Below are 25,309 nucleotides of genomic sequence, written 5' to 3'. Positions count from 1 at the left end.
AGACTGATATGTCTTTGTGTGAGTTTGTGAGGTTCCTCACCATKCCATGAGGTTCTCTACTGTACCATGAGGTTCTCTACTGTACCATGAGGTTCCTTAGCGTACCATTTCCATCAGAATGGATAGAGATAAATGATTTGAGGGTTGGATGGATGGATAACCAGACACATCCTCACATGTCCCTCAAACATTGTTCTTGTGTTCTTCACGGGAGCTCTCACTGTAGCTCACGGTCTCCACGTGCGCTTCGTGTTTTGTACTGTTCTGACGCTGTGTTCTCCGTGCGCTATGTTTTTCTTCTGTTGGTTCCGCCCGTGCTACTCCAGCTGCTGGACGCCAGGAGAACCAAGGTTTGTCCCTATGTTTGCAACCGCTGCCCTGGCTGCCGTGTCTGCACAACATAGAGTCACCACCAGAGTGACGTCGTCGTGTGTCTTCGGTGCCCCCAGAGACCTGGCAGTCCTGTTCCTCTGCCCCCCCCCACACACCCACCCCTGGGCTGTGTCGGAAATGCACCCTATTCCCAATTGAGTGCACTACATTTGACCAGAACTTGTGTGCTCTGGCTAAAAGTAGTACACTAGGCCTATGTTGGGAGTAGGGTTGCCATTTTGGACACACTCCTAATTGGACCCRCATACACACACCAGAAAGGAGTGTGATTGGTTTAGCCTGTCCCGTTCCCTAAGCCCTACCCGCGTCCGTCAGACCCTCTCCCTGCTCTTACACACTGCCAAGTAGAATTCTTCTGTGTTCTCCCTTTACTGGGTGTGGCTCTACTATAGGGGTGTGGCTGCTGTGTGACCCTTGTGACCCTATAGTATACTCTAAAATAGGCTGTGTTTTGTTCAATTTCCCCTCCCCCTAAACCTCAACACCCAGGCTACGTTCCAATATCCAAACTAGTGTAGCACTAAGAATGCATGGCCCAATCAGTGTATAGTGGCATGCTAGGGTGGATATTGGAACAGGGCCACAGTCTCCTTCTTATTTCTTCCTATAATGGATGTGTCTTTTTTTTATTCTCAAGTAATGTACAAGTAATGTATTTGTCTCTTTGTATGCGCACACACATGCATACGCCACAGGAGGTTGGTGGCACCTTAATTGGGGAGGACGGGCTCATAGTAATGGCTGGAAGGGACATAATGGAATGGTATGGAACTCCATGTTTGACACGGTTCCATTGACTTCATTCCAGCCACTACTATGAGCTGTCCTCCTCTCAGCAGCCACCAGTTGCACACGTACACACGCGCGCGCGCGCACACACCTCCCTAACACACAGCATAATGGATGGGCATGGACCCAGAGGTCCACTGAGTCTACTGCTGTTGGTTGGCTTCCAGCTCTCAGTGGGAACACTGTTTACTGCGCCGTGCGCGGATCTCTGCTGCTCTCCACTCAGCAGTACGGACAGCACACACCCTACAATAATGATAGATAATGATCAACAATGCTGCAACAGTCATACACGATGACAGCGCGACAAAGCGTTCTTTTGAACGTGCATGCTGTTGAACGCAGCCGCCCAACTTTGAACACTCGACAGGGATCGTCAAACTGTTATCGAAGGARCACGGTTCTACAAGTTCTTCACGTTCCTACTATACAGGGAAGGATTGTGCACAATCAGTTTCTCCCAGCAACACAACGATTCAGTCATTCGCTGGATGGCTTTGTTTAAATGTGGCTCTCTTAGTATTCCTACTGTCAAAGCTTCAAGGGAGATTCCTACAGATTAGATCGCTGATGCACGATACTGCACATAGATAACCATWTACAGTACACCTTACTCACCCTGAAAATAGTTACAGAAGATGGAAAGCAAGTCAATCACGACCAGTATGTAAAAACACTTGCCTTTTATTTAACGTCTTCTCATACTGCCATACTTTGTGTCATTTTCATTTTCTCTATTTGTCTTTCATGCCATAGTGAGGTAAGTCCTCAGATTCCTCTCCAAGTTTGTTTGGCAGGAACTGTATTTCCCCCGAGGTTGAGTAGATTACGGTGTGTGTTTCTGAGTTTGTGTGTGTTCTTCGTAATACACGTCTCCTTTCCGCAGGGCCGCCTTCAAAATGCCCCTCCCCCTTTTTATAAGATGTATTGGTGTCTGTGAGWMTGCGTGTGTGTCTGAATATGRCCCTCCATATGTACATATTCAGTGACCCGTCCTAGTCTGATCTGTAATTTAATTGAATCCACCCTAGACTACGTGCTGTGACCCTACCAGATTGAGACTCCTTGATGTGTGTGTGTGTGTGTGTGCGTGCATGTGCATGTGCTTTCATGTGTGTGTGTGTGTGTGTGTGTGTGTGTGTGTATGTGTGTATGCATGTGTGTGTGTGACCCCCACAGCACCTGCAGCTGACCATCCAGGCCCTACAGGACGAGCTGCGGACCCAAAGGGACCTGAATCACCTACTGCAGCAGGAGAGCGGCGGCCGCTCTGGGGACCACTACACCAACATCGAGCTGACCGAGGAGAACTTCAGACGGCTACAGGCTGAGCACGACCGCCAGGCAAGGAATCTTAATAAATTACTCGTAATAAATGAGTGATTAAATAAATGAGTTTGGCGTTAGTTCCAGGTTCTTATGACCAGGGTCTTGGTTGTAGGATTTGAATTCCCTGATGATTCCCTCTGGGAATTTAGAGAATCTTCCAACCGGGATTTCTGTATCTTCTTCCGTTCTGGACATTTTGGAAAGTTCCGGAATTTTKGCTACCGTAATAATGACCCAATTGACACTTCCTTCCTTTAAAATTCCTTAAAATTCCTTGTGTTCTGGCAGGCCAAGGAGCTGTTCCTCCTGAGGAAGACCTTGGAGGAGATGGAGCTGCGGATCGAGACCCAGAAGCAGACGCTGGGGGCCAGGGACGAGTCCATCAAGAAGCTGCTGGAAATGCTCCAGAGTAAGGGTCTGCCTGGAGGGCCAGGCAGGGTCAACGAGGAGGAGGAGCAGGAGAGAGCCAGGCGCATTGCTGAGGCCGAGGCTCAACTTGGACATCTGGAGGTCATCTTGGACCAGAAGGAGAAGGAGAACATCCACCTCCGAGAGGTACAAGAGTATATGTCTGTTCCATATGGCACCATGTTTCTGTATAGTGCCTTACTTTTGACCAGGGCTCTGTTCAAAAGTAGTGCACTATGTAGGGTTTATGGTGCTGTTTGGGATGCATATTATGTAGTGCTTACGGTTAGTATATGCCCTTATACTACTGTATGGCCACAGCAGACTCAGTATATGTAGTGCTATTAAACGGCTACTAAATGTCTAGTCTCAGAAATCTCACACTGCTTTACTAAAATTGCATTGGCCAATACAGTACTGTAATACATGCCATTTCCCAGAGCAGACACTTTTATCCAAAGTGACAAGAGTCCACACATGTTGGTATGTGACCCCGGTGGGAATTGAACCCACAACTCTGCTGTTGCTAGTACCGTGCTCTTATGAACTGAGCCACGTACAGAACGACTACAATACCTAAGTAGAATAGAATACTGCAAAATACAATGCACAATTACAATACAGGTGGAGGATGTAGGATTGCCATCCCCATGAGCGCGCCACCCTCCTTCAGGCSGMGSATGAGGCARGCAATGATTTCAATCCAGACCTATGTCAGGCTTGCATTCGCCATGCCAAAAGGCTTTCCCCATGTGCATGAACAATGAGGACCTATGGCCAAATGCTCAAGACAGGTTTGATGCAAACTACTGCCTGCTAAACATGCTGTCTCTTTCGTTTCTTTCACTTGATTACATTGTGAAAGTGTTCTTCAATGATCACACCTTTGATCACACATGGGATAGAAATGGTGGATATTTTGTGTTCATTCAATTTGAATGCGTAGTGCACTTGTGTTGTGTTGCTTGCTGTTTGGGGTTTTAGGCTGGTTTTCTGTTTAGCATTGTGGGACATCGGCCGATGTGAAAAGGGCTTTATAAATATCATTTGATTTGATTTGAATTGATTGCCTAATGTGAAAACAGTGTAATGTACTGCAATTTACAGTCCTGCAGCATACTACGTTCAAAGGGCAATTTTAAAAATATGTATCTCAAATATTTTGCTATTGGATTAACTGATTGTTAAAATAACGACATTGAGAACTTATAAGTTATGTTGTGTTTTTGGTGATTAAACCAATGCACTCATTACATTTCACAGTAAAATGTTGGACCAATGGTTGTGTGTTAAAAGATATCTACAAAAGCAAAACGAATGCACAATGAAACGTTTTGAATGTAAGACTGGCTGTGTTACAAATGTTACCAGTTTGGAGTTTTGTACCAAGAGTTTAGAAAATTCACGAAATACTACAAAAGTGATAAAAAAAAAACTGTAAATAGCCAAAACTATGTAGTTACTATATGGCCACAGTAGACCTGGTCTACTTGGCCAGGGTAGGCTCTGTAGACACTGGTCTCACCTGTGTTTGAGTTGTTACTGAAAGTTATGTTGATTGTTCGGTACTGGTTTTAAAGCATACATTTTTTGGACTTCCAGGTAATTTCCACAATTTTCTTCTAACCTACAGTGTATGCCCATCAACACTAGAGGGCAATACTGGCCGTCTCTTTGTGTACTTGCTGTGCTCTGACTGCAGTGAAAGGAGCAGTGTTCAATCTGTGTACAGTATTATTGCCAGGGGAGAAGTGTATGACTGATGTAATGGTAGTGCAAGGAAATGTAACTCATTTCAATGCTGTCGCTCTAGTATTTAGCTAAGTTAAGCTAAGTCATTACCCGTGCATTTGGAGAGATTCAGGGCTGACATTTATAAAGCATCTCAGAGTAGGTGTGCAGATCTAGGATCAGGTTCCTTCTGACCATGTGATCTTATGCATTGTGATCTAAAAGGCTAAACTGAACCTAGATCAGCACTCCTATTCTGAGATGGTTCATAAGTACAGGCCCATTGCACTAGGTCCTAAAAGAGGCGACATTTGATGCTTGTCTTGTCCATTTCATATCAACTGGTGTTCTCCCAGGAACTGCACAGGAGAAACCAGATGCACCAGGACCCTGGCAAAACCAAAGCCCTCCAGACCATCATAGAGATGAAGGTAAGAACCATGGGGAATTATGGGTAGTGTAGTACACCTGGCTGGCACCATTGCTGAGACCAACCATGTAATCAGATGAAATACGAAAGCCTTAGAGTTCGGAAAAGCCAGATTTTGAGCCCATCGGCCCACTGCAGATCCCATCGGCCCATGCAGAGCCCATCGGCCCACTGTAGCTGCAGAGCCCATCGGCCCACTGCAGAGCCCATCGGCCCACTGCAGAGCCCATCGGCCCACTGCAGAGCCCATCGGCCCACTGTATCTGCAGAGCTGTGATATCACTTCTAAATATAAAGCATGCGCTCACAGCCCAACAGCATACCACTCGCTCACACACCACATCATCAGACGGAGCTGGATTGGTGCTGAGCAAACCCCAGCATCCCCTAGCATTGTCACGTAACTCTCCTCTAGCATGGTCACATGACGCGCTGGCTCCTGGAGGCTCTGGATTTTCATACGGAGCAGAGCCCCTCTCCCTTCCATCCTCGGTGGAGGACCTCCCCGCTCCTCTCTGCTCTCTCCAAAAGACGTGTTGGTGCTGATGTTAGCATGAGTAATGCTAACCCCCCCCTCTCTACTCTCTCTGTCTCTAGGATCTCTTTCTCTCTCTCTCGATTTCTTTCTCTCCTTATCTCACTCTGTCTTTCAATCTCTCTCTCTCCCTCCCTCCCTCACCCACCAGGGAGAGCACAGTCTGCCTGCTGCTACCATGGAAACAGGTGTGGTTGTTTACGACAGCGAGGCCAGTGGCACAGGGAGGAGAGAGAGAAAGGGATTCAGATAGAAAGAGAGAGAGAGAGAGAGAGAGAGTGTTCATGAGAGCGTCACATCCCCTGCTTGATCAGCTTGATCTGCCGTAGCAGTGAAATCATTTGGATGGCATAGCATCTCTCTGACCCATTGAGCTACGGTATGTTGTCGTCTACACTATGTCGTCTCCACTGTATACTATGCTATGTTCTCTCGGGTGGTTAGTTAGCGTCTCGCTACAAGTCATAGAATAGCGATGCATTGACGAAGCACATGGCCATGATAACAGCGTTCACACGCTCACGTTAACCCCTTAGATCCAGGACCATCTGTTCTTAACTCTCAGTCGTCCTAGGGAGAGCCTCGCATACAGAGCTGGATTTCCTAGTTTTCCACTGCCTGCTMGCTGACCCTGCTAAAGCTCTAGCCACAGAAGCACAAGTTCACAAGTTCAGAACCAGTCAAAGGGTGTAGATCGAGAGAAAGAAGGAGGAGAGACAGAAAGGAGAGAGAGGGAGTGAAACGAGGTTCTTGCTCGTTGCCCTGCAGGTGAAGTGCATGTGAGATGGACCATGGCTAATCTTAAAGACGTTGTATTATTTATTTAAAAACTCTGCAAAGCCAAAGCTCCACTCGGAGGTGCATTCGCTGTCCATGGACTGGCTCCTGCATTGATGTGCGAGCGACTACAGAGCAGCACGGCTCCTCTTCCTCTTCCTGCTTCTGCTTCTTCTCCAGGCGTTTCTCTCTGGGCTGGTCCCTCTCAAAAGGCTGGCTGTGATGTGTGCCGCTCAGTATTTCCAAATGGTGATTAATCCACTGAGAGGCTGGCTGTGAGGGAGCTAGAGTTGCTGCAGCCGGAGAAGGAGGCTTTTGATTTTACCCCAAGATACTGCAGAAGCTCTCCTCCGTACTACCTCAAAGAGCTCTTCCTTTCTTTGACACTTACTCTCTTTCTCCGTCTTCCATCGCTCTCTCTCTCTACCCATCTTCTCTCTTTCACTCTTTCTTTCACTGTCTTTCGCTRTCTCTTCTCTCCCTCCCTCTCTTTCAGGTGTTTTGTGTTTTGTTCACTGGTCAAGCTTTGGAAATGTTCTAGTACTGAATTATGAGTGTGGCTCAGCAACAGTACAGCACAGCTGGTGTGTGTTGTGCAGGACACCAAGATAGGCTTTACTTCAGCTGGTGTGTGCTGTGCAGGACACAAGATAGCATCTTACAGCTGGTGTGTGTTGTGCAGGACACCAAATAGCATCTTACAGCTGTGTGTGTTGTGCAGGAACCCAGATAGCATCTTACAGCTGGTGTGTGTTGTGCAGGACACCAAGATAGCATCTTACAGCTGGTGCGTGTGTGTTTGTGCAGGACACCAAGATAGCATCTTACAGCTAGTGTGTGCTGTGCAGGACACCAAGATAGCATCTTACAGCTGGTGTGTGTTGTGCAGGACACAATAGCATCTAAAGCTGGTGCGTGTGTGCTGTGCAGGAACCAATATAGCATCTTCAGCTGGTGCGTGTGTGCTGTGCAGGACACCAAGATAGCATCTTACAGCTGGTGCGTGTGTGTTGTGCAGGCACCAAGATAGTCACTTAGCTGTGTGTCTGTGCAGGACACCAAGATAGCATCTTACAGCTGGTGTGTGTTGTGCAGGACACCAAATAGCATCTTACAGCTGGTGCGTGTGTGCGTTGCAGGACACAAAATAGCATCTTACAGCTGGTGCGTGTGTGCTGTGCAGGACACCAAGATAGCATCTTACAGCTGGTGCGTGTGTGCTGTGCAGGACACCAAGATAGCATCTTACAGCTGGTGCGTGTGTGCTGTGCAGGACACCAAGATAGCATCTTACAGCTGGTGCGTGTGTGCTGTGCAGGACACCAAGATAGCATCTTACAGCTGGTGCGTGTGTGTGTGAGGAACCAAATAGCATCTCTGGAGCGCAACATCAGGGACCTGGAGGATGAGATCCAGATACTGAAGGCTAACGGCTTGCTGAACACCGAGGACAGAGAGGAGGAGATCAAACAGATGGAGGTCTACAAGAACCACTCCAAGTTCATGAAGACCAAGGTACACACACACATACAGGAAAACACGACACACTATATCTATTATATATATATGCAGGAAACACGCACACACACGCACACACGCACACACACACACACACACACACACACACACACACACACACACACACACACACACACACACACACACACACACACACACACACACACACACACACACACACACACACAACCACACACACACACACACACAACACACACACACACACACCCACGTGCGTACAGTACTGTAGTAGTCTATAATGTGGCAGACACAATCTAGGGTTTGCTGTGCACGTTCAAAGTGAACAGAACAGATTAGAGCTGTCTGTCTGGCTGACAGTAAATGAGCTAGCTTTAGCATTACATTAACTGGTTTCATCAGGGAAGTGCTTCGCTGGCAGCTATACCTGTCTGGGAGATGCTTACGCGTTGTTTTGTTACTGTACACTTAGCAGAGAGAGCAGAGGAAGACCATAAGTAACATTCCTTCGTGTTGTTAAAATGGATCTTTTTTGTTGTCCTCGTCGTAATCATGTTCGTATCCATCTAGCGTGATTGATTGTTAAGCATTACCAATGGATCCCACTGTCAGAAACTCTGGTTGCATTTAATTTCCGCATCAACCGTTGCACATATTATCCAGTGGTCCAGCTTGACTTGCTCAGTCATATTATACAGTCCGTCATCAGTCGTCTTACGGTCAGGATGCCAGCCTCCTCCCAGCCTCCTCTCCGGAGCATTGTGTCTGTGTGTTTACATCCATGTGAGGATAAAACCAGCGGGAGTTTTGTTGTTTTATTTTTAGAAAATTATTCATCAATCATAGATAGGGTCTGATGTATAATAAATGAATAATGCAGGGAGCCAGATGCATCTTTAATGGAGGAGAGCCTGGCTACAATGAAACCAGTGGATAAGGGTATATTTTACCCACTGTCCTTCTGTTGTGGTGAGAGGCGTTTTTACCAAGTGTCCACCGCACAAAGTTCACCCGTGCACAGACACCTAATCAAACGCGCAGGTACGAAGGCACAAACACCCTACTGCCAGGATTTAATTTCTTGGATGCCCGTTAGCCGACGCCAATGGCGGCAGCTAGTCCTACCGGGGTCCGGCGCGTAACGAAAAAGACATTGCAGACAAAAAACATTAACATGCATGTAATGTGTGTGGTGGTGTGTGTGTGGTGTGTGTGTGTGTGTGTGTGTGTGTGTGTGTGTGTGTGTGTGTGGGTGTGTGTGTGTGTGTGTGTGTGTGGTGTGTGTGTTTGTGCATCTATCAGTTCACAATACATGTCAGTATATAACACACAACAAGCAGGTCACATGGGTTGGAGAGCATTGTGTTGTGTTACTTGTTTTTAAACCAGGTTTCTTGTTCACTTGAGCTATATGAGCTGGGAGGGAGTTCCATGCAACTTCATACGAGAGTTAGTTGTGACAAACCCTGTTGTGTGTGTGTGTGTGTGTGTGTGTGTGGCGTGCGTGCATTCGCGTGCGCCCCCCCCCCCCCCCCGACAGATTGACCAGCTGAAGCAGGAGCTGTCTAAGAAGGAGTCTGAGCTGCTGGCCCTGCAGACCAAGCTGGAGCCTGAACAACCAGAACTCGGACTGCAAACAGCACATAGAGGTGCTCAAAGAGTCCCTCACTGCCAAGGAGCAGCGCGCCGCCATTCTGAGACAGGGTGCTACAGCGCAACCCAACCACACACACACACACACACACCACACACACACACACACACACACACACACCACACATCCTTGCACACATGCATAAATGAACACATAGTCCTGGCGCAAACACATAAGCCCACACACACATTTCTGCACACACGCATATGAACACATGCATGTGCATGCATACAAAACACACACACACACACACACACATGCCCGCACACACACATACAGTATGCTTAACGAACACACCTACATGCTTACAGTAAGATACACCCTCGGATGTGCACAGAATCTCCTTGTATTCATTGATACACCAGATGTATGTTGGTCCTTGTACACTGTTTTTGACACATTAAAGGAAACACTGTATCACCGTCTCCCTGTACTCTGCTGCATCCACTTACATACCCCTCCCCTCTTGCTTTCTACCCTTTAGTGGAGCATGAAGCTTGTATTGCAAATGCCAAGCATCTCAGAGAGAACTCTTGTTCTTCAACTTGACAATAATAATAAGTTGAACTTTGAACTGTGCCCTTCAGGGTTTATGCCGGGTCACTGGAAAAGCACTTTGTGTCAACTACTGATGTAAAAAGGGCTTTATAAAACACATTTGATGGAATTTGACCTCCGAACTGTGACATTTGACCTATGACCGATCCCCTTCCAGGTGGACGCCCTGCGCCTGCGTCTGGAGGAGAAGGAGTCCTTCCTGAACAAGAAGACCAAGCAGCTGCAGGACCTGACGGAGGAGAAGGGCACGCTGGCTGGAGAGATCCGTGACATGAAGGACATGCTGGAGGTCAAGGAGAGGAAGATCAACGTCCTGCAGAAGAAGGTTAGGGGTCAAGGGTTAAGGGTCAGGGGTTAAGGGGTTAAATGTCAAGGGTGTATTTAGGTAGAAAGTAGTTAAGGGTAGCCTGGGCATGGTCACAAGTTTGTTTAATAAATGGATAAAAAAAGCATCTCTGACCAACACTGTGTTCTCCTACCATTGCTTACAGAACTATAGATGGGACAGCCTAGCTCTGCTGTTCCACGCTAAAAGCTTTTAGGCATAACATGTTTGGTAGTAGAAATACTGGTAACGGATGCTGACTCGGGGGCCTCAGCGACTCGCCTAAGAGCAAATCTGAGGCAAACACTGGAAAAAAGGTGTACACTTGTAGACTTAGGTTTACAAGAAAGCTCTCTTCTGGATCGAGAAGAATTCGTCAGAATTGTTACATAATGTAGAACCTAAATGAGAGCTTGCTGTGCGTGGTTATAGGTTAGGTATAGGTTAGGTTAGGTTGTGTGGTTGTTTGGTTCCTTGTCTTATCCCTGAGACCCGGGCTGCTTATCTAATGACATCATATTCACAATACATTGCACTACTTTTGACCAGAGCCCTTTGGGCCCTATTCAGAAGCAGTGCCCTAAATAGGGAATATGGTGTCATTTGGGATGCACACTTGAGTTGGTTGGTCTCTGAGGATATGCACGCGCACGCACGCACACACACACACACACACACACACACACTTTCTCTAGTATGTGCTATAAATATACAGTGTGTACCTCTCAGCCTGACCTCCTCTCTCTCTCTCTCTCTCTCCTCCTCTCTCTCTCTCTCTCTCTCTCTCTCTCTCTCTCTCTCTCTCTTTTCTCTCTCTCTCTCTCTCTCTCTCTCTCCTCTCTCTCTTCCCTCTCTCCCCTCTCCTCTCTCTCTCTCTTTCGTCTCTCCATCTCTCTTTCTCACTTTATATTTCTCTCCGTCTCTTCTTCTGATGTTTCTCTACTCTGTCAGTGCACTGTGTCTCTCTTTGTCTCTTTGTATTTTTGATCTTTCTTTCTCAGATATCCCTCTTTCTCTTTCTTTCTGTCTGGCTAGACTATCTTGTTTTATTTCTTACTATCTTTGAGAGACATCTAACTATCTATCTGCTTGTCTTGCTCAACAAACAACGAGCTCATAACCTTCTACACATATGCTTCTCTGTAACCTTTATAGTCCCATGTGAAAACAGACACTACATATAGCCATTAACATCGAAACACACTACTCTGTCTCCTCTCCTCCCCTTTCCTTGCTTCTCTCGCTCTTACCCCCCCCTCTCTCTCTCTCTCTTTCTCTCCCCAAATACCAGCCAATCTTAAAAAGCTTTAACTAGATTAGATCAGACTGTATTTTATGTATTTTGCTAAAATAATAAAGGCTTCCTCTTCCAGGCTTCCCTTTAAGTAGACACAATTACCCTGCAAACATCACACACACTAACTCCTAACTCACACTCCTACCTTTTAATGCAGTTTCTCTATCTACAGTTCTTTTGACCTCACGCTAATTCCCTCCCTCCCTCCTCCTCTCCCCCAGATTGAGAATCTGCAGGAGCAGCTGCGTGATAAGGACAAGCAATTGGGGAACCTGAAGGACAGGGTGAAGTCCCTACAGACTGACTCCAGTAACACTGACACGGCCCTGGCCACCCTGGAGGAGGCACTCTCTGAAAAGGTACAGAAAGACCCAGAGCTTCACACCCAGAGAACTCAGAACCAGATCCCAAACAATGAACTTTGAACTAATGTCCATGTGTGTGTGTCTCTAAGGAGCGTATTATAGAGAGACTGAAGGAGCAGAGAGCGAGGGAGGACAACGAGAGGATGGATGAAGTGGAGTCTTATAAGAAGGAGAACAAGGACCTCAAGGAGAAGGTCAACACCCTGCAGCTGGAATTAACAGAGAAGGAGGTCAGTGTAAAATAAGATAATTGATTTTATTATCCCCACGGGGTACATTTTTGTTGCGGCTCTGGGCATGCATAAAAACACAAAGACATTTCAAATACATGGGATGCTGTTCTCTCTGGAAGTATGACCCAATTTGGCCTGTTCTGTTATTTTTCTACTGTGCTGTGCCTCCTGGTCTGGTATTGACTGTCCTCGCTGTTCCTATTTGTCCCCATGTAGTCCAGTCTCATTGACTTAAAGGAGCACGCCTCATCCCTGGCCTCCTCCAGCCTGAAGAAGGAATCCAAGCTCAAGTCTCTGGAGATCGCCATCGAGCAGAAGAAAGAGGAGTGTAGTAAGTTGGAGACACAGTTACAGAAGGTAGGTCTCCTAACACTTCCTCATTTAAAAGTGTTAATGGAGTTTGGGTTTACTGGGATTCAAAGATGCACTGTAAATAATMACTCTTTGGATCAACCTAAAAAGTACAAAAATAACAGATTACAAGTAAATGACATTTGCTGAAACCAAATGTATGATTCACTACCAATTGTTAGATTTGATCATTAACAAACCTATATTTCAAGTTGAAACCTATTTCTTTCAACACTCAAATAACTTTCCCCCTTTGGTTAAACTTAATAAATTACATGAATAGAAACGAATATACATTGCATGTGGAAAGTATTCAGGCCCCTTGACCTTTTCCACATTTTGTTATGTTACGGCCTTATTCTAAAATAGATTCAATTGTTTTTCCCCCTCATCAATCTACACACTATACTCCATAATGATAAAGCAAAAACAGGTTTTTAGAAATCTTTGCAAATTCATTACAAATAAAAACAGAAATATCACATTTACTTAAGTATTCAGACCCTTTACTCAGTACTTTGTTGAAGAACCTTTGGCAGTGATTACAGCCTTGAGTCTTCTTGGTTATGATGCTACAAGCCTGGCACACCTTTATTTGGGGAGTTTCTCCCATTCTTGGCTGTGTGCTTAGGGTCGTTGTCCTGTTGGAAGGGGAACCTTTGCCCCAGTCTGAGGTCCTGTAGCAGGTTTTKAAAAAAACGGATCTCTCTGTACTTTGCTCCGTTCATCTTTCCCTCGATCCTGACTAGTCTCCCAGTAGGTGCCGCTGAAAAACATCCCCACAGCCTGATGCTGCCACCACCATGCGTCACCGTAGGAATGATGCCAGGTTTCCTCTGTTTTATAGTACCCTTCCCCAGATCTGTGCCTCGACACAATCCTTCAACCTCATAGCTTGGTTTTTGTTCTGACATGCACTGTCAACTGTGGGACCTTATATAGACAGGTGTGTGCCTTTCCAAATCATATCCAATCAATTGAGTTTACCACAGGTGGACTCCAATCAAGTTCTAAAAACATCTCAAGGATGAWCAATAGAAACAGGATGCACCTGAGCTCAATTTCAAGTCTCATAGCAAAGGGTCTGAATACTTATGTAAATAAGGTATTTAAAAACATTTATATATATTTATATATATTTGCAAAAAATGTCTAAAAACCTATTTTCGCTTTGTCATTATGTGGTATTGTGTGTAGAATGATGAGCCTTTAAAAAAAATACGTTTTTGAATAAGCCTGTAACGTAACAAAATATGGAAAAAGTCAAGCGGTCTGAATACTTTCCGAATGAACTGTATATACAACCCATTTTATCATGTTGTACCAAGTAGATTTGTCACATTGGAATTACCTATCCAAATGTCTTAAATTGTGTTACAAGCAATTAAATCAATTTCCTGTTCATCAAGATATTAAGTTGGTTCCATAACATGAAACAATGACCCCAAACACTTTKTTTTCATAAGATTTTCACATTACAACCATCTATTGATGACCATCTCATCAATAGAAACCTTTTTAGGTTCTTTAGTATCACAGTACTTATGCAGATATCGATTAAGATTCAGTGCTGGCAGTGAACATTAAATCAGACAAAAAAAAAAAAAACGGAACACATTGCATGTAATGACATTCACTTTCACGGGTGGGCAAAAATAACAAACGTAAACTCACGCCCACAATAGGCCACGCCCACAACTCTTCTGACAGATTGCCGTCACTATAWMGCACCCACCGCTATGCAATGCGAATGCGCATGAGGTGTTGAAAGCAATTTAGAAGCTTTCATTCAATTAAATAAATCCTAGTGATCTGTCAAATTCGTTATTTGATTTCAGAGTAATTTAATAGAATAGGTTGAACGGTGGGCCTCCCGAGTGGCGCTGTGGTCTAAGGCACTGCATTGCAGTGCTTGAGGTGGTGTCACTACAGACCCGGGTGTGTCGCGGCTGGCTGCGATCGGGAGACCCATGAGCTTGGCGGTCCGGGCGCATGCACGCTGACTTCGGGTTGCCAATTGTAAGYTGTTTCCTATGACACATCGGTGCGGCTGGCTTCCGGTTTAAGTGATCAGCGTGTCAAAAAGCAGTGCGGCTTGGCAGGGTCGTGTTTCGGAGGATGCATGGCACTCGACCTTCGCCTCTCCCGAGTCKGTACGAGAGTTGCAGCGATGGGACAAGACTGTAACTACCAATTGGGGAGAAAAAGGGGTAAAAAGTACAAAAATAACGAACCAAAGTGACATTTTGGACCATACCAATCAGAAAAAGCACTTCAGGTGAACAGCAGTGAGTGCCGTCCCACTTTTTACAGTGTGCAGCACAGGAGGTTGGTGGCACCTTATTTTGGGAGTTCGAGCTCATAGTAATGGCTGGAGCGGAATTAGTGGAACGGTATCAAATACGCCAAACACATGGTTTCCARGAGTTTGATAACATTCCATTCACTCCATTRCAGCCATTGTTATGAGCTGTTCCCTCCTCAGCAGCCTCCACTGGTGTACATTGATGTTTATTATGTAAACTAGCGATGACAACCTGAACAACTCATTTGGGACGGCCTCAATGTTTAAGTCCGTCACAGTTAAAATCACTGTTAGAATCCCTGTTAAAGGGATGGCAAGGATTTAAATTAACAMTGTTAGGTACAAAGCTTACTTATGTTTGATATTTGGAGAGAAACTAAAGTCCATTGTGCAATGTTCTGCCAGTAAATGGTTAAATGGTTCAGTGAAACAAGTGGAAGAGATCCCTTTTATACCATAATAATCTCCATTACTAATCTGCTTCTCTTCGGTTGCATTCTTACAATTCAATCTAAACCTGCAGTATGTAGACAGTGTTATGCCTGTACATCTGATGAAGACTTTTAATTTACCATGCATCAAGTCCAGCTGGCAGGCATAGTCACATTAAAGGTAATGTTCAGTATTGCACAGTTGCCCCTATCACTTCCGTTCTATTTTTGTTCGCTAGTTGTGGCCAAGTTAGTGTACATTTGTAGTGGCTTTTTAAAGAAAAAGATGACAGATTCTCCTGGCCCATAGACGACATTCAGTATTAGGAACCATCTAACATTAAGTTGGAAAATACTTAATTTCCCCTTTAATTAAATCACTTATTATTCAAGCATATCTAATTATGGAAAAATTGCTTCACTAATCTTAATTGCTACTCTATAATACAACAACATCCTCAATTCAAGACCATTTTGGTTTAAATCTGGTTATATGTGCTATCCCTGCTGGTTACTGGACTTGAGTGTGGTTAAACCTGCCATGTTCTATCTGTCATGGAGGATAACTCTGAAGCATTCTCTACTAATAAGCATGTCTGATATATACCCCAGTCCCTGCCAACACACACCCTTTTCACAATGCTGCTGCTGGCTACTGATTTAGCATACACCACCCACACACACACCACACACACACACACCACACACACCACACACACACACACACACACACACACACACACCACACACACACACACACACACACACACACACACACACACACACACACCACACACACACACACACACAACGCTGCAGCAACATTGTGAAAATGTCCAATCCCTCATTTGAATACGCTGCTTGTTAAAACCCTCTCATCAGCGACAACAACACCTGTTCATATACATTCCTATAGTGATAGAATGCGAAAACTGGATCAGAGTAATAATGTTCAGATAAGTTTCCTACAACACCGTAGAACCACTGAGATGGGGGAGCAAAGATGTCCATCAGATCTCCCCTGTGTGTCTTCTCTGCTCATAAACACCCATACTGTGTCCTCCTCCCTCTGTTCCTCTCCAGTGGTCCTGGCTGTCTCAACCATAGAAATAGAATTACTAGAACGGGAATCCCCTTTCAAGTCAATGTTCCACGATGGGTGGACCGGCGGCCATATTGTGTGTAATTCTGTTTCTATGGTCTCAACATACTGTTCAACATATACAGTAAACGTGTTCTCTGTATTGATACTGCTTTAACATGTAACATTTAACATGTAACATGTCTGTTCTTAGCTTGGTCCAGGAACAGTTTGTGCTGTCTCGCCAACTCCCTTGGTCATTGTCTGTTTGGAATGACATTGACCATATAGGAGTTTACGAGAGKGCACAAACAGATCTGGCACCAGGCTAGTCTGTTCTACCCTGATCCTGCTGTTTCCACTCTCCTCTGGCTAATGGAGCTACATGCTAATGCTATCTTCCCCGGGTCTCCCCCCTCCCCCTCCCACCTCGTTTCCCCCGTCTCCCCCCCTTCACCACTTTCCTTTGCAATGTAGCAAGCAGAGCAGCTGTTCAGTCAGATGAACAACCCTGTAAGTCCTTCTCCGCCCCGGAGCTCTCTGTGGTGGCACATATTGAAAGCATGAGGACACCCTCCGCCCACCAAAATCCACCTTAAAATCCTGGAACGTGCTATCTAACTAGTGGGTGAACATGTCATGGTCACATGGACCCGGTTACACTGTCACTGGTGTATCTTTCACATCATGTATTATGCATGTTGACCTTTGCACTTAATGAGTATGATTTAGCTTTCCAGCTACACTCATATTATGAGTTAGGCATTTAATATTAATGTAAAAAAAAGTATTTTTTGGGGGAGTTGGATATTCGCCTCTGTTCTTGGTGAGTTTAACATTAAAGTGGAACTGACAGCATTTTAGCAACATGAAATCATATTAAAATCAGTTCATATACACCCCCAGGAAGAATATGACACTTTTTAAAACATTTTCTGACAAGCGAGCACTTAGATATGGTCATTTTCAAATTTTCATGAGTTCTTGGAATGTTTGGGAAGTACATACAGTTGAAGTCGGAAGTTTACATAGACCTTAGCCAAATACATTTAAACTCAGTTTTTCACAATTCCTGACTGTCAGTTAGGATCCCCATTTTATTTTAAGAATGTGAAATGTCAGAATAATAGTAGAGAGAAGGATTTCTTTCAGCTTTTATTTATTTATCACATTCAGTGGGTCAGAAGTTTCATACACTCAATTAGTATTTTGTAGCAATGCCTTTAAATTGTTGTAACTTGGGTCAAACGTTTTGGGTAGCCTTCCACAAGCTTCCCACAATAAGTTGGGTTGATATTGGCTCCATTTCTTCCTGACAGAGCTGGTGTAATTGAGTCAGGTTTGTAGGCCTCCTTGCTCGCACAAGCTTTTTCAGTTCCGCCACACATTTTCTATAGGATTGAGGTCAGGGCTTTGTGATGGCCACTCCAATACTTTGACTTTGTTGTCCTTAAGCCATTTTGCACAAACTTTGGAAGTATGCTTGGGGTCATTGTCCATTTGGAAGACCCATTTGCGACAAGCTTTAAACTTCCTGACTGATGTCTTGAGAATGTTGCTTCAATATAACCACATTTTCCTACCTCATGATGCCATCTATTTTGTGAAGTGCACAGTCCTCCTGCAGCAAAGCATCCCCAAACATGATGCTCCACCCCCGTGCTTCATGGTTGGAATGGTGTTTTCGGCTTGGAAGCCTCCCCCCTTTTCCTCCAAACATAAGGATGGTCATTATGGCCAAACAGTTCTTTTTTGTTTCTTCAGACCAGAGGGATTTCTCCAAAAAGTAATCTTTGTCCCCATGTGCAGTTGCAACATAGTCTGGCTTTTTTATGGTGGTTTTGGAGCAGTGGCTTCTTCCTTGCTTTCAGGTTATGTCGATATAGCATCGTTTTACTGTGGATAAATAACTTTTTACCTGTTTCCTCTAGCATCTTCACAAGGTCCTTTGCTGTTGTTCTGGGATTGATTTGCACTTTTCACACCAAAGTATGTTCATCTCTTGGAGACATAAACGCGTCTCCTTCCTGAGCGGTATGACGGCTGCGTGGTTCCATGGTGTTTATGCTTACTATTGTTTGTCAGTAGGCATGAATAAGTGGTACTCAGGCATTTGGAATATTGCTCAAAGGATGAACCAGACTTGTGGAGGTCTACAATGTTTTTTTTATGAGGTCTTTGGCTGACTTTTCTTGATTTTCCATGATGTCAAGCAAAAAGCACTGAGTTTGAGAGGTAGGCTCTGAAATACATCCACAGATACACCTCCAATTGTATAATTATGTAAATTAGCCTTTCCGAAGAATTTTCCAAGCTGTTTAAAGGCACAGTCAACTTAGTGTATGTAAACTTCTTGAGCTACTGGAATTGTGTAAGTGAATTTTATAGAAGTGATATGTGTCTTAAACAATTGTTGGAAAAATTACTTGTGTTCCATGCACAAAGTAGATGTCCTAACTGACTTGCCAAAACTATAGTTTGTTGACAAGACATTTGTGGAGTGGTAGGGAGAAATGAGTTTTAATGACTCCACCCTAAGTGTAATGTAAACGTCTGACTTCAACTGTATACTAAGGCATTTGTGAAAATTCTATATGTAACATAGAGTGGGAAAGCGGCCGTGCGTTTGGACAATTAACAGACACAGCAGTAAATAAACCGAGCGAATAAAACACTCGGGGCGCCTCCGGGTGGCGCCAGTGGTCTAGGGCACTGCATCGCAGCGCTAGCTGTCACCAAGAGTCTTGGGTTCGCGACCAGGCTGTTTTGCAGCGGCGCGACCGGGAGGCGGTGGGGCGACGACAATGTGCTAAGCGTCGTCGGCCGTTAGGGAGGTTTGACCCGGTAGGATATGTCCTTGTGCTCTATCGCGCTCTTAGCGATTTCTGTGGCGGGCCGGGCGCAGTGCGCGCTAACCAAGGGGGCGGTGCACGGTGTTCTCCGACACATTGGTGCGGCTGGCTTCCGGGTTGGAGGCGCGCTGTGTTAAGAAGCAGTGCGGCTTGGTTGGGTTGTGCTGGAGGACGCATGGCTTTCCGACCTTCTCTCTCCCGAGCCCGTACGGGAGTTGTACGATGAGACAAGATAGTAATTACTAGCGATTGGATACCACGAAAATTGGGGAGAAAAGGGGTAAAATTTAATAAAATAAAACATCCGTCTCGTCCAGGACGGAGTTATGCAGATCGGAGCACACATGGCCAATCAGAGCTACAGTAGGCCTTTGTGCAAACAGGCTCCATGGTGTCATCATTCAACTTTTAACTGTGCTGTGTGGACAGTGGACAGGCATTTGCAACAGTGCAACTTTAGATCACTAGAACGCATTCGCCAAAAGACACAAAATTACACTGAATGGATTTCTGCAAATGCGTCAATACCAATGGGAGTCCTCTTACATTTGGGTACTTTACAGTCCTGTTAATCAAAACAAATCAAATCAAATAAATTGTATTAGTCACATGCGCCGAATACAAAATGTAGACCTTACAGTGAAATCCTTACTTAGCGCCCTAACAACAGTGCAGTTTCAAAAAATAGGACAAAAGAATAAGAGATAAAAGTAAAAAGTGATTAAAGAGCAGCAGTAATAAATAACATATATACAGGGGGATGTCGGACAGAGTCAATGTGTGGGGGCACTGGTTTAGTTGAGGTAGTATGTACATGTAGGTAGAGTTTATAAGTGACTATGTATAGATGACAACAGAGAGTGGTAGTGGTGTGAGAGAGGGGGTGTGGGGGGGGGGGGGCAATTGCAAATAGTTGCAAATAGTTTGGGTAGCCATTTGACTAGATGTTCAGAGTTTTATGGCATGGGGGTAGAAGCTGTTTAGAAGCCTCTTGGACCTAGACTTGGCACTCGCGGGCACCATTGCCGTGCGGTAGCAGAGAGAACAGTCTATGACTAGGGTATCTGGAGTCTTAGACAATTTTTAGGGCCTTCCTCTGACACCGCCCGGTGTAGAGGTCCCGGATGGCAGGAAGCTTGGCCCAGTGATGTACTGGGCCGTTCAACTACCCTCGGTAGTGCCTTGCTGTCGGAGGGCCGAGCAGTTGCCATAACCAGGCAGTGATGCAACCAGTCAGGATGTTCTCGATGGGGCAGCTGTAGAACCTTTTGAAGATCTGAGGACCCATGTCAAATCTTTTCAGTCTCCTGAGGGGGAATAGGTTTTGTCGTGTCGCTTACGATGTCTTGGTGTGCTTGGACCATGTTAGTTTGTTGGTGATGTGGACACCAAGGAACTTGAAGCTCTCACAACCATTAAAAGGTAGTCTCTCTGTCCCTCAGTTAGGCACATCAACAACAACAAGATCAACAAATAATGCTCGCCAGAGCAAGATGAGCTAAGATATAATGTAGATTAACCCTCTCAAACTTTTTTCAGCTAGTTGGCCATCAAAATACCACTGATAAACAATGGCTGCCTTGCCTGCCTGGCTAAAGTTGGCTAGCTTGCTAGCTATCTACTTCCAGACAGAAATGAGAGAACACCTCACTCTMACCATTTTACTCACCTCTAGCAGAGCTGGTTGGCTAGGCTGTTAACATGTTATCTAGAGCATTCGTGACTACTTGTTTTGCCTGCGTTTACTGACACCGGTCATATTCAGCGTGTATTGCGTAAATTCATCAGTTCTTCTTTGCTCTGGCACACTCGTACGAGAGTGCTCTGAAATCGGAGTAGATAGCCAGAGTGAATGTGCGAATGCAAGAGATATGCAATCTGGATAACAGTCGCTCAAGTTCTTGCTAGCTAACCAAATGACACCTGCATCTCTAGCTGTGTATAGCCACCYAAAAACGATATGAGGGGAGCAAGTCAGTCACTCACCCTCTCCTCCAATGACATGACATCTAGCTCCTAGCAGCTAGCTAGCTATCTAGCTAATGTTAGGCTGTGTGTTTTTAGCTTGCTACATAAATAGATACGCTAGCCTATTTACCAAGTTATGACTGACTTGTGATCATTGCCCTTGCTGGTTTGATTGTATTGACTTTCCCAGCCTTAGTTACATTCATTTTTGTCCAAAATAGAGTCATTGAAACTGAAACAGTGCATCCCGAATGGAGGCAGCAAACAATGTACCAGGCCAGCTGTGATTTACAAACTAATAGCAATATTCTTTGGACTATCAAGCAGTGTATTGGTGAATTATATGAATCATGCATTGAACAACATCTGTCTATTCTGCCAACAAGGCTTTAGTGTACGTCATGGAATGTTGAGTCAAATAGAACCTATTTTTCAAAACCTCTTATAAAGTTGGTTTCGTAGCATGAATTGGGAATTTGATATTTTTGACTGAATATTTCATGATTTCTGTTTGTTTCATATCTGTAAAGTAGTGAAAAAGCTGTCAGTTCCACTTTAAGCTTAGTATTTAACTTAGCATTTAGCTTAGCATTTTGCTTAGCATTTTGCTTAGCATTTAGCTTAGCATTTTGCTTAGCATTTTGTTAGCTAAGCATAGCTAGATGTCTCTATGACTGTACAGTTTGGGCTAGTTTTTTTGGCGTCTCCCATTGTTGACGCTCAACCCTTGGTCTCTGTAAGAAAAGTGTTTTAAGACCGGTGCAATGGTGGTATAATGTGATTTTCTTACAAATATTCCTAGCAAAAAAAAGAGAATTAGCTGAAAGTTATGGACAGTTTCTTCCTCTTCTATCGTGTTCTCACATCCGTCATCATGACTTATGATTAATAGTAAGATACCAAGATATCCATCAGCTCTGTACAACTCTGTTTAAACAAACTTGGATTTTATAATTAACCAATGTTAGTGTAGCAATAGGCCGTGCATACCTGTTCAGGGCCAATAAGGGTGTGTTCCAAACAGCACCCTTTCCCTATACTGCACTACCTTTGACCAGGGCCTATAGAGTAGTAAACTGTAGGGAATAGGGTGCCATTTGGGATTCACACTCAATTCTCATGTCAGTTAGAGGTACGCACAAACCCCACCCGCAGCTAAGAGCATTTGATTCCCCCAAACTATTCGTTCTGACCTTACTCCTCATGCTTGAAATATGTCACTTGTTGTCACTGCTGGATTGACCTGACTCTGTTCACGGGGAAAGCATTGCAAAGACTGTCTTCCTGCTGTGTTGGACTTGCTTTGCATGCTGGATTGGTCCTCCTGATTATCGCATGCTTTGTTTTATCGTCACTGTTTGGCTCGCTTCACTGTCTCACGTTGATAAGTGGTCAATTTAATAGAGGCGTAATATTACCCTTCTAACATTGGCAGTGGTTGAAGTGGCTTACTGTGGTGGTGTATTTGTCTAGATACAGTATGCTCTCTCGTTGCATTAGCTCTTGTGCTGGGTCTGTGGTGTTGCTCTGTGACTGTCAGCGTGGCCATATGATCTGTTTCAGAGGTGATGTGTACTTCTGATCTGTTTTGTGTGTTTAGAAGAGGACTCAAGCTGTTCAATTTGTACTGTATGATGGTCAAAACCCTATCCCAGTTCAGTGACTTGGACACACTACAGGTGATACGGTGTGATTATCCAGAGGGATAAGAGAGGAGAGATGACAGTGATTATACCTAGWGATTATAACCAGGGCCTAAATTCCCAAAGCATCTCAGAGTAGGAGCGCAGATCTATGATCAGTTTAACCTTTGAGATCATAAGGAATAAGATCGTATAGACAGGTGAGGAGCCTAGATCAGCACTCCAACTCTGAGATGCTTTGTGTAAACAGGCCCTAGTCCTTCCTGTACACGCAGGGCCTGTTTCCCCCAACCCAGATTAAGCTGACTCCTGGACTAAAAGGAATTCATGCTAAATGTTGAATCTCCATTGAAAGTGGTCTTATTAATCTGTGTATGGGAAACAGTCTGCTTTGGCTCCTGAAAAGTTWTTGTCATGAGGTCAGCGAGTCTGTAAGGAGGCAAACTAATGACACTAATGACAGAATTTCCATTTCGCTTGTATTTCCTGTTAGCATTAGCATATCATAACAGGCATAACCAGCCTTCAGTTGTGATCACGGGACTGTTTAATGGAACAAATGACAGTCTCAGTCAGAGCTAATGAGCCAGTAGTGGTTCTGATGCCACCTGTTCGCTATGCTCTATTCAAATAGTACAGAGAGAGAGAGAGAGAGAGCGAAAGAAGAGAAGTGAGGAGAGGGAAAGGAGAGGAGACGAGCAGTTCATATAAGAAACTGACTGACTGTGGAGCTTGCCTGCTCTGTGTTCTCTCCCCTCTGTGTGTGTATGTGTGTGTGTGTGTGTTCATACTTGCGTCCGTATGTGTGCGTGTGTGTGTATGTGTCTGTTTCCCCACGTCTATGACCATGCAGAAGGCCCACGAGGTCCACGAGGTCCAACAGCAGCAGCAGATGGCGGGGCTGGGCTCCAGGGGGAACCCAGACTACGTGGAGCGGGAGCGGGAACAGCGGGTCAAGCTCCTGGAGAAGGAAGTGTCCTACTACAAGGAGGAGTCTGGCAAGGCCCAGGCAGAGGTGGAGAGGCTACTAACCATCCTCCGAGAGGTAGAGAGCGAGAAGAACGACAAGGACAAGAAGATCGCCGAGCTGGAGAGGTAATAGCGTTGCTACGRTTTGTTTCTGTTCCTCTGTGTAAGTGAGCTTGTATGTGCATGTGCTCRTGTGCAGTTTGACGTAGTCYCTCATCCTGTTGTTGTTATTGTTGGTGTTGATGGTATATTGGGTGTTACATCATCCTGTGAGTCTGTGACTGTACTGTGCTGCTCTGGTGTCCATCCATGCCCTCCTATGTTTTGCCCTGCCTGGGTTCTGTACTAGCCAATGGTGGCAACCTGCGTCCTACTTATAGTCCATAGAGCATTAATGAACCAACCATTTCATCTTTAGACTTTGGATTGGCCATTTTAGTAAGAACCCAAGTGGTCATGTAAAATACTGCAGAAAAGGGTCTGTCCTGACACTCAAGGTGGGTCAAACTGTAAATGATTGGCTCATGAGCACCCCCTGGCGGTGATACGGTGCCATTATATTCCGTGTGCCAAACTCATGATGTGACTGTTGGATTAATTAACAGTGTTTTTGTTCTTCTTTACCGTCTTTTCCCAAATCTTCCTCTTTTAAATGTTCCTTGTTCACGCCAACCTCTCCTTTTTCCTCTCTCCGTGTCTCCATGTCTTCTTTCCTGCTGCCCTTCACTCCTGGCAATCCACCTCCTCTCCCTTAAACATTTTCTCCACCTTTCTTTCTTTCTTCCTCTTCTTACCACTATATCTCCCTCTTTCCTCTCTCTCTCTCTGTATCTACCCAACACTTTACCCTTCTCATCCTCCTCCTTCTACCCCTGGCCTAGCCCCCCTCACTCTGCCCCTGTCCCTCGCCCCGGCCTCGGCCCTGTCCCTCGCCACGGTCCCGGTGGCAGAGCCCCCCCTGACCCACTCCCCCCTGTGTCCTCCGCTGCCCCCGCTGCCCCCCAGCAGATAGGGGGAATGGTGTGGGATTTCCTGGGAAAGTGAGTGCTCTGRCCCTGGCACTTCAGCTCGGCTGCCCTCGTGGTTTACGTCTGCGACTGCGACTGCACCTGCATCTGGTCTCACCTGTCCGTATGTCTGTCTGTCCGGGTCTGCCTGCTGTCAGTCTGTACGACTGAGAGATCCACAGATCTTTATACCAACGCTATGGGCTCTCTGCTGCTCTCATCTGTTCATTTCTTTGGTTTGATTTGGAAGCCCATCAGCTCGTCCATGTTATGTAAAGATCACTGGATCTGTTTTGCAACTTTCCTGTACGACTGAGAGATCCACAGATCTTTATACCAACGCTATGGGCTCTCTGCTGCTCTCATCTGTTCATTTCTTTG

At 45.2% G+C, this 25,309-nt stretch overlaps 1 protein-coding gene across 1 annotated transcript in view; it reads left to right on the top strand.

Annotated features, from left to right (window-relative positions):
• LOC112070396 (ERC protein 2-like) overlaps positions 1-25,309 on the top strand; it is a 69,409-nt gene that overhangs the window by 35,978 nt on the left and 8,122 nt on the right. The window contains 14 exon segments of the mRNA XM_070438954.1: positions 2,362-2,526; positions 2,800-3,066; positions 5,007-5,081; positions 6,992-7,004; positions 7,765-7,907; positions 9,430-9,497; positions 9,499-9,595; positions 10,259-10,426; positions 11,945-12,082; positions 12,178-12,318; positions 12,538-12,678; positions 16,967-17,002; positions 23,806-24,047; positions 24,803-24,961. Of these exon segments, the coding sequence (XP_070295055.1) occupies positions 2,362-2,526; positions 2,800-3,066; positions 5,007-5,081; positions 6,992-7,004; positions 7,765-7,907; positions 9,430-9,497; positions 9,499-9,595; positions 10,259-10,426; positions 11,945-12,082; positions 12,178-12,318; positions 12,538-12,678; positions 16,967-17,002; positions 23,806-24,047; positions 24,803-24,961 (1,853 nt within the window).

The sequence above is a fragment of the Salvelinus sp. IW2-2015 genome, unplaced genomic scaffold (assembly GCF_002910315.2).
Source record: "Salvelinus sp. IW2-2015 unplaced genomic scaffold, ASM291031v2 Un_scaffold1312, whole genome shotgun sequence".
Classification (NCBI taxonomy): domain Eukaryota; kingdom Metazoa; phylum Chordata; class Actinopteri; order Salmoniformes; family Salmonidae; genus Salvelinus; species Salvelinus sp. IW2-2015.
The sequence above is the reverse complement of the archived record's forward strand: the minus strand, read 5'-3'. Positions and strand labels throughout refer to the sequence as shown.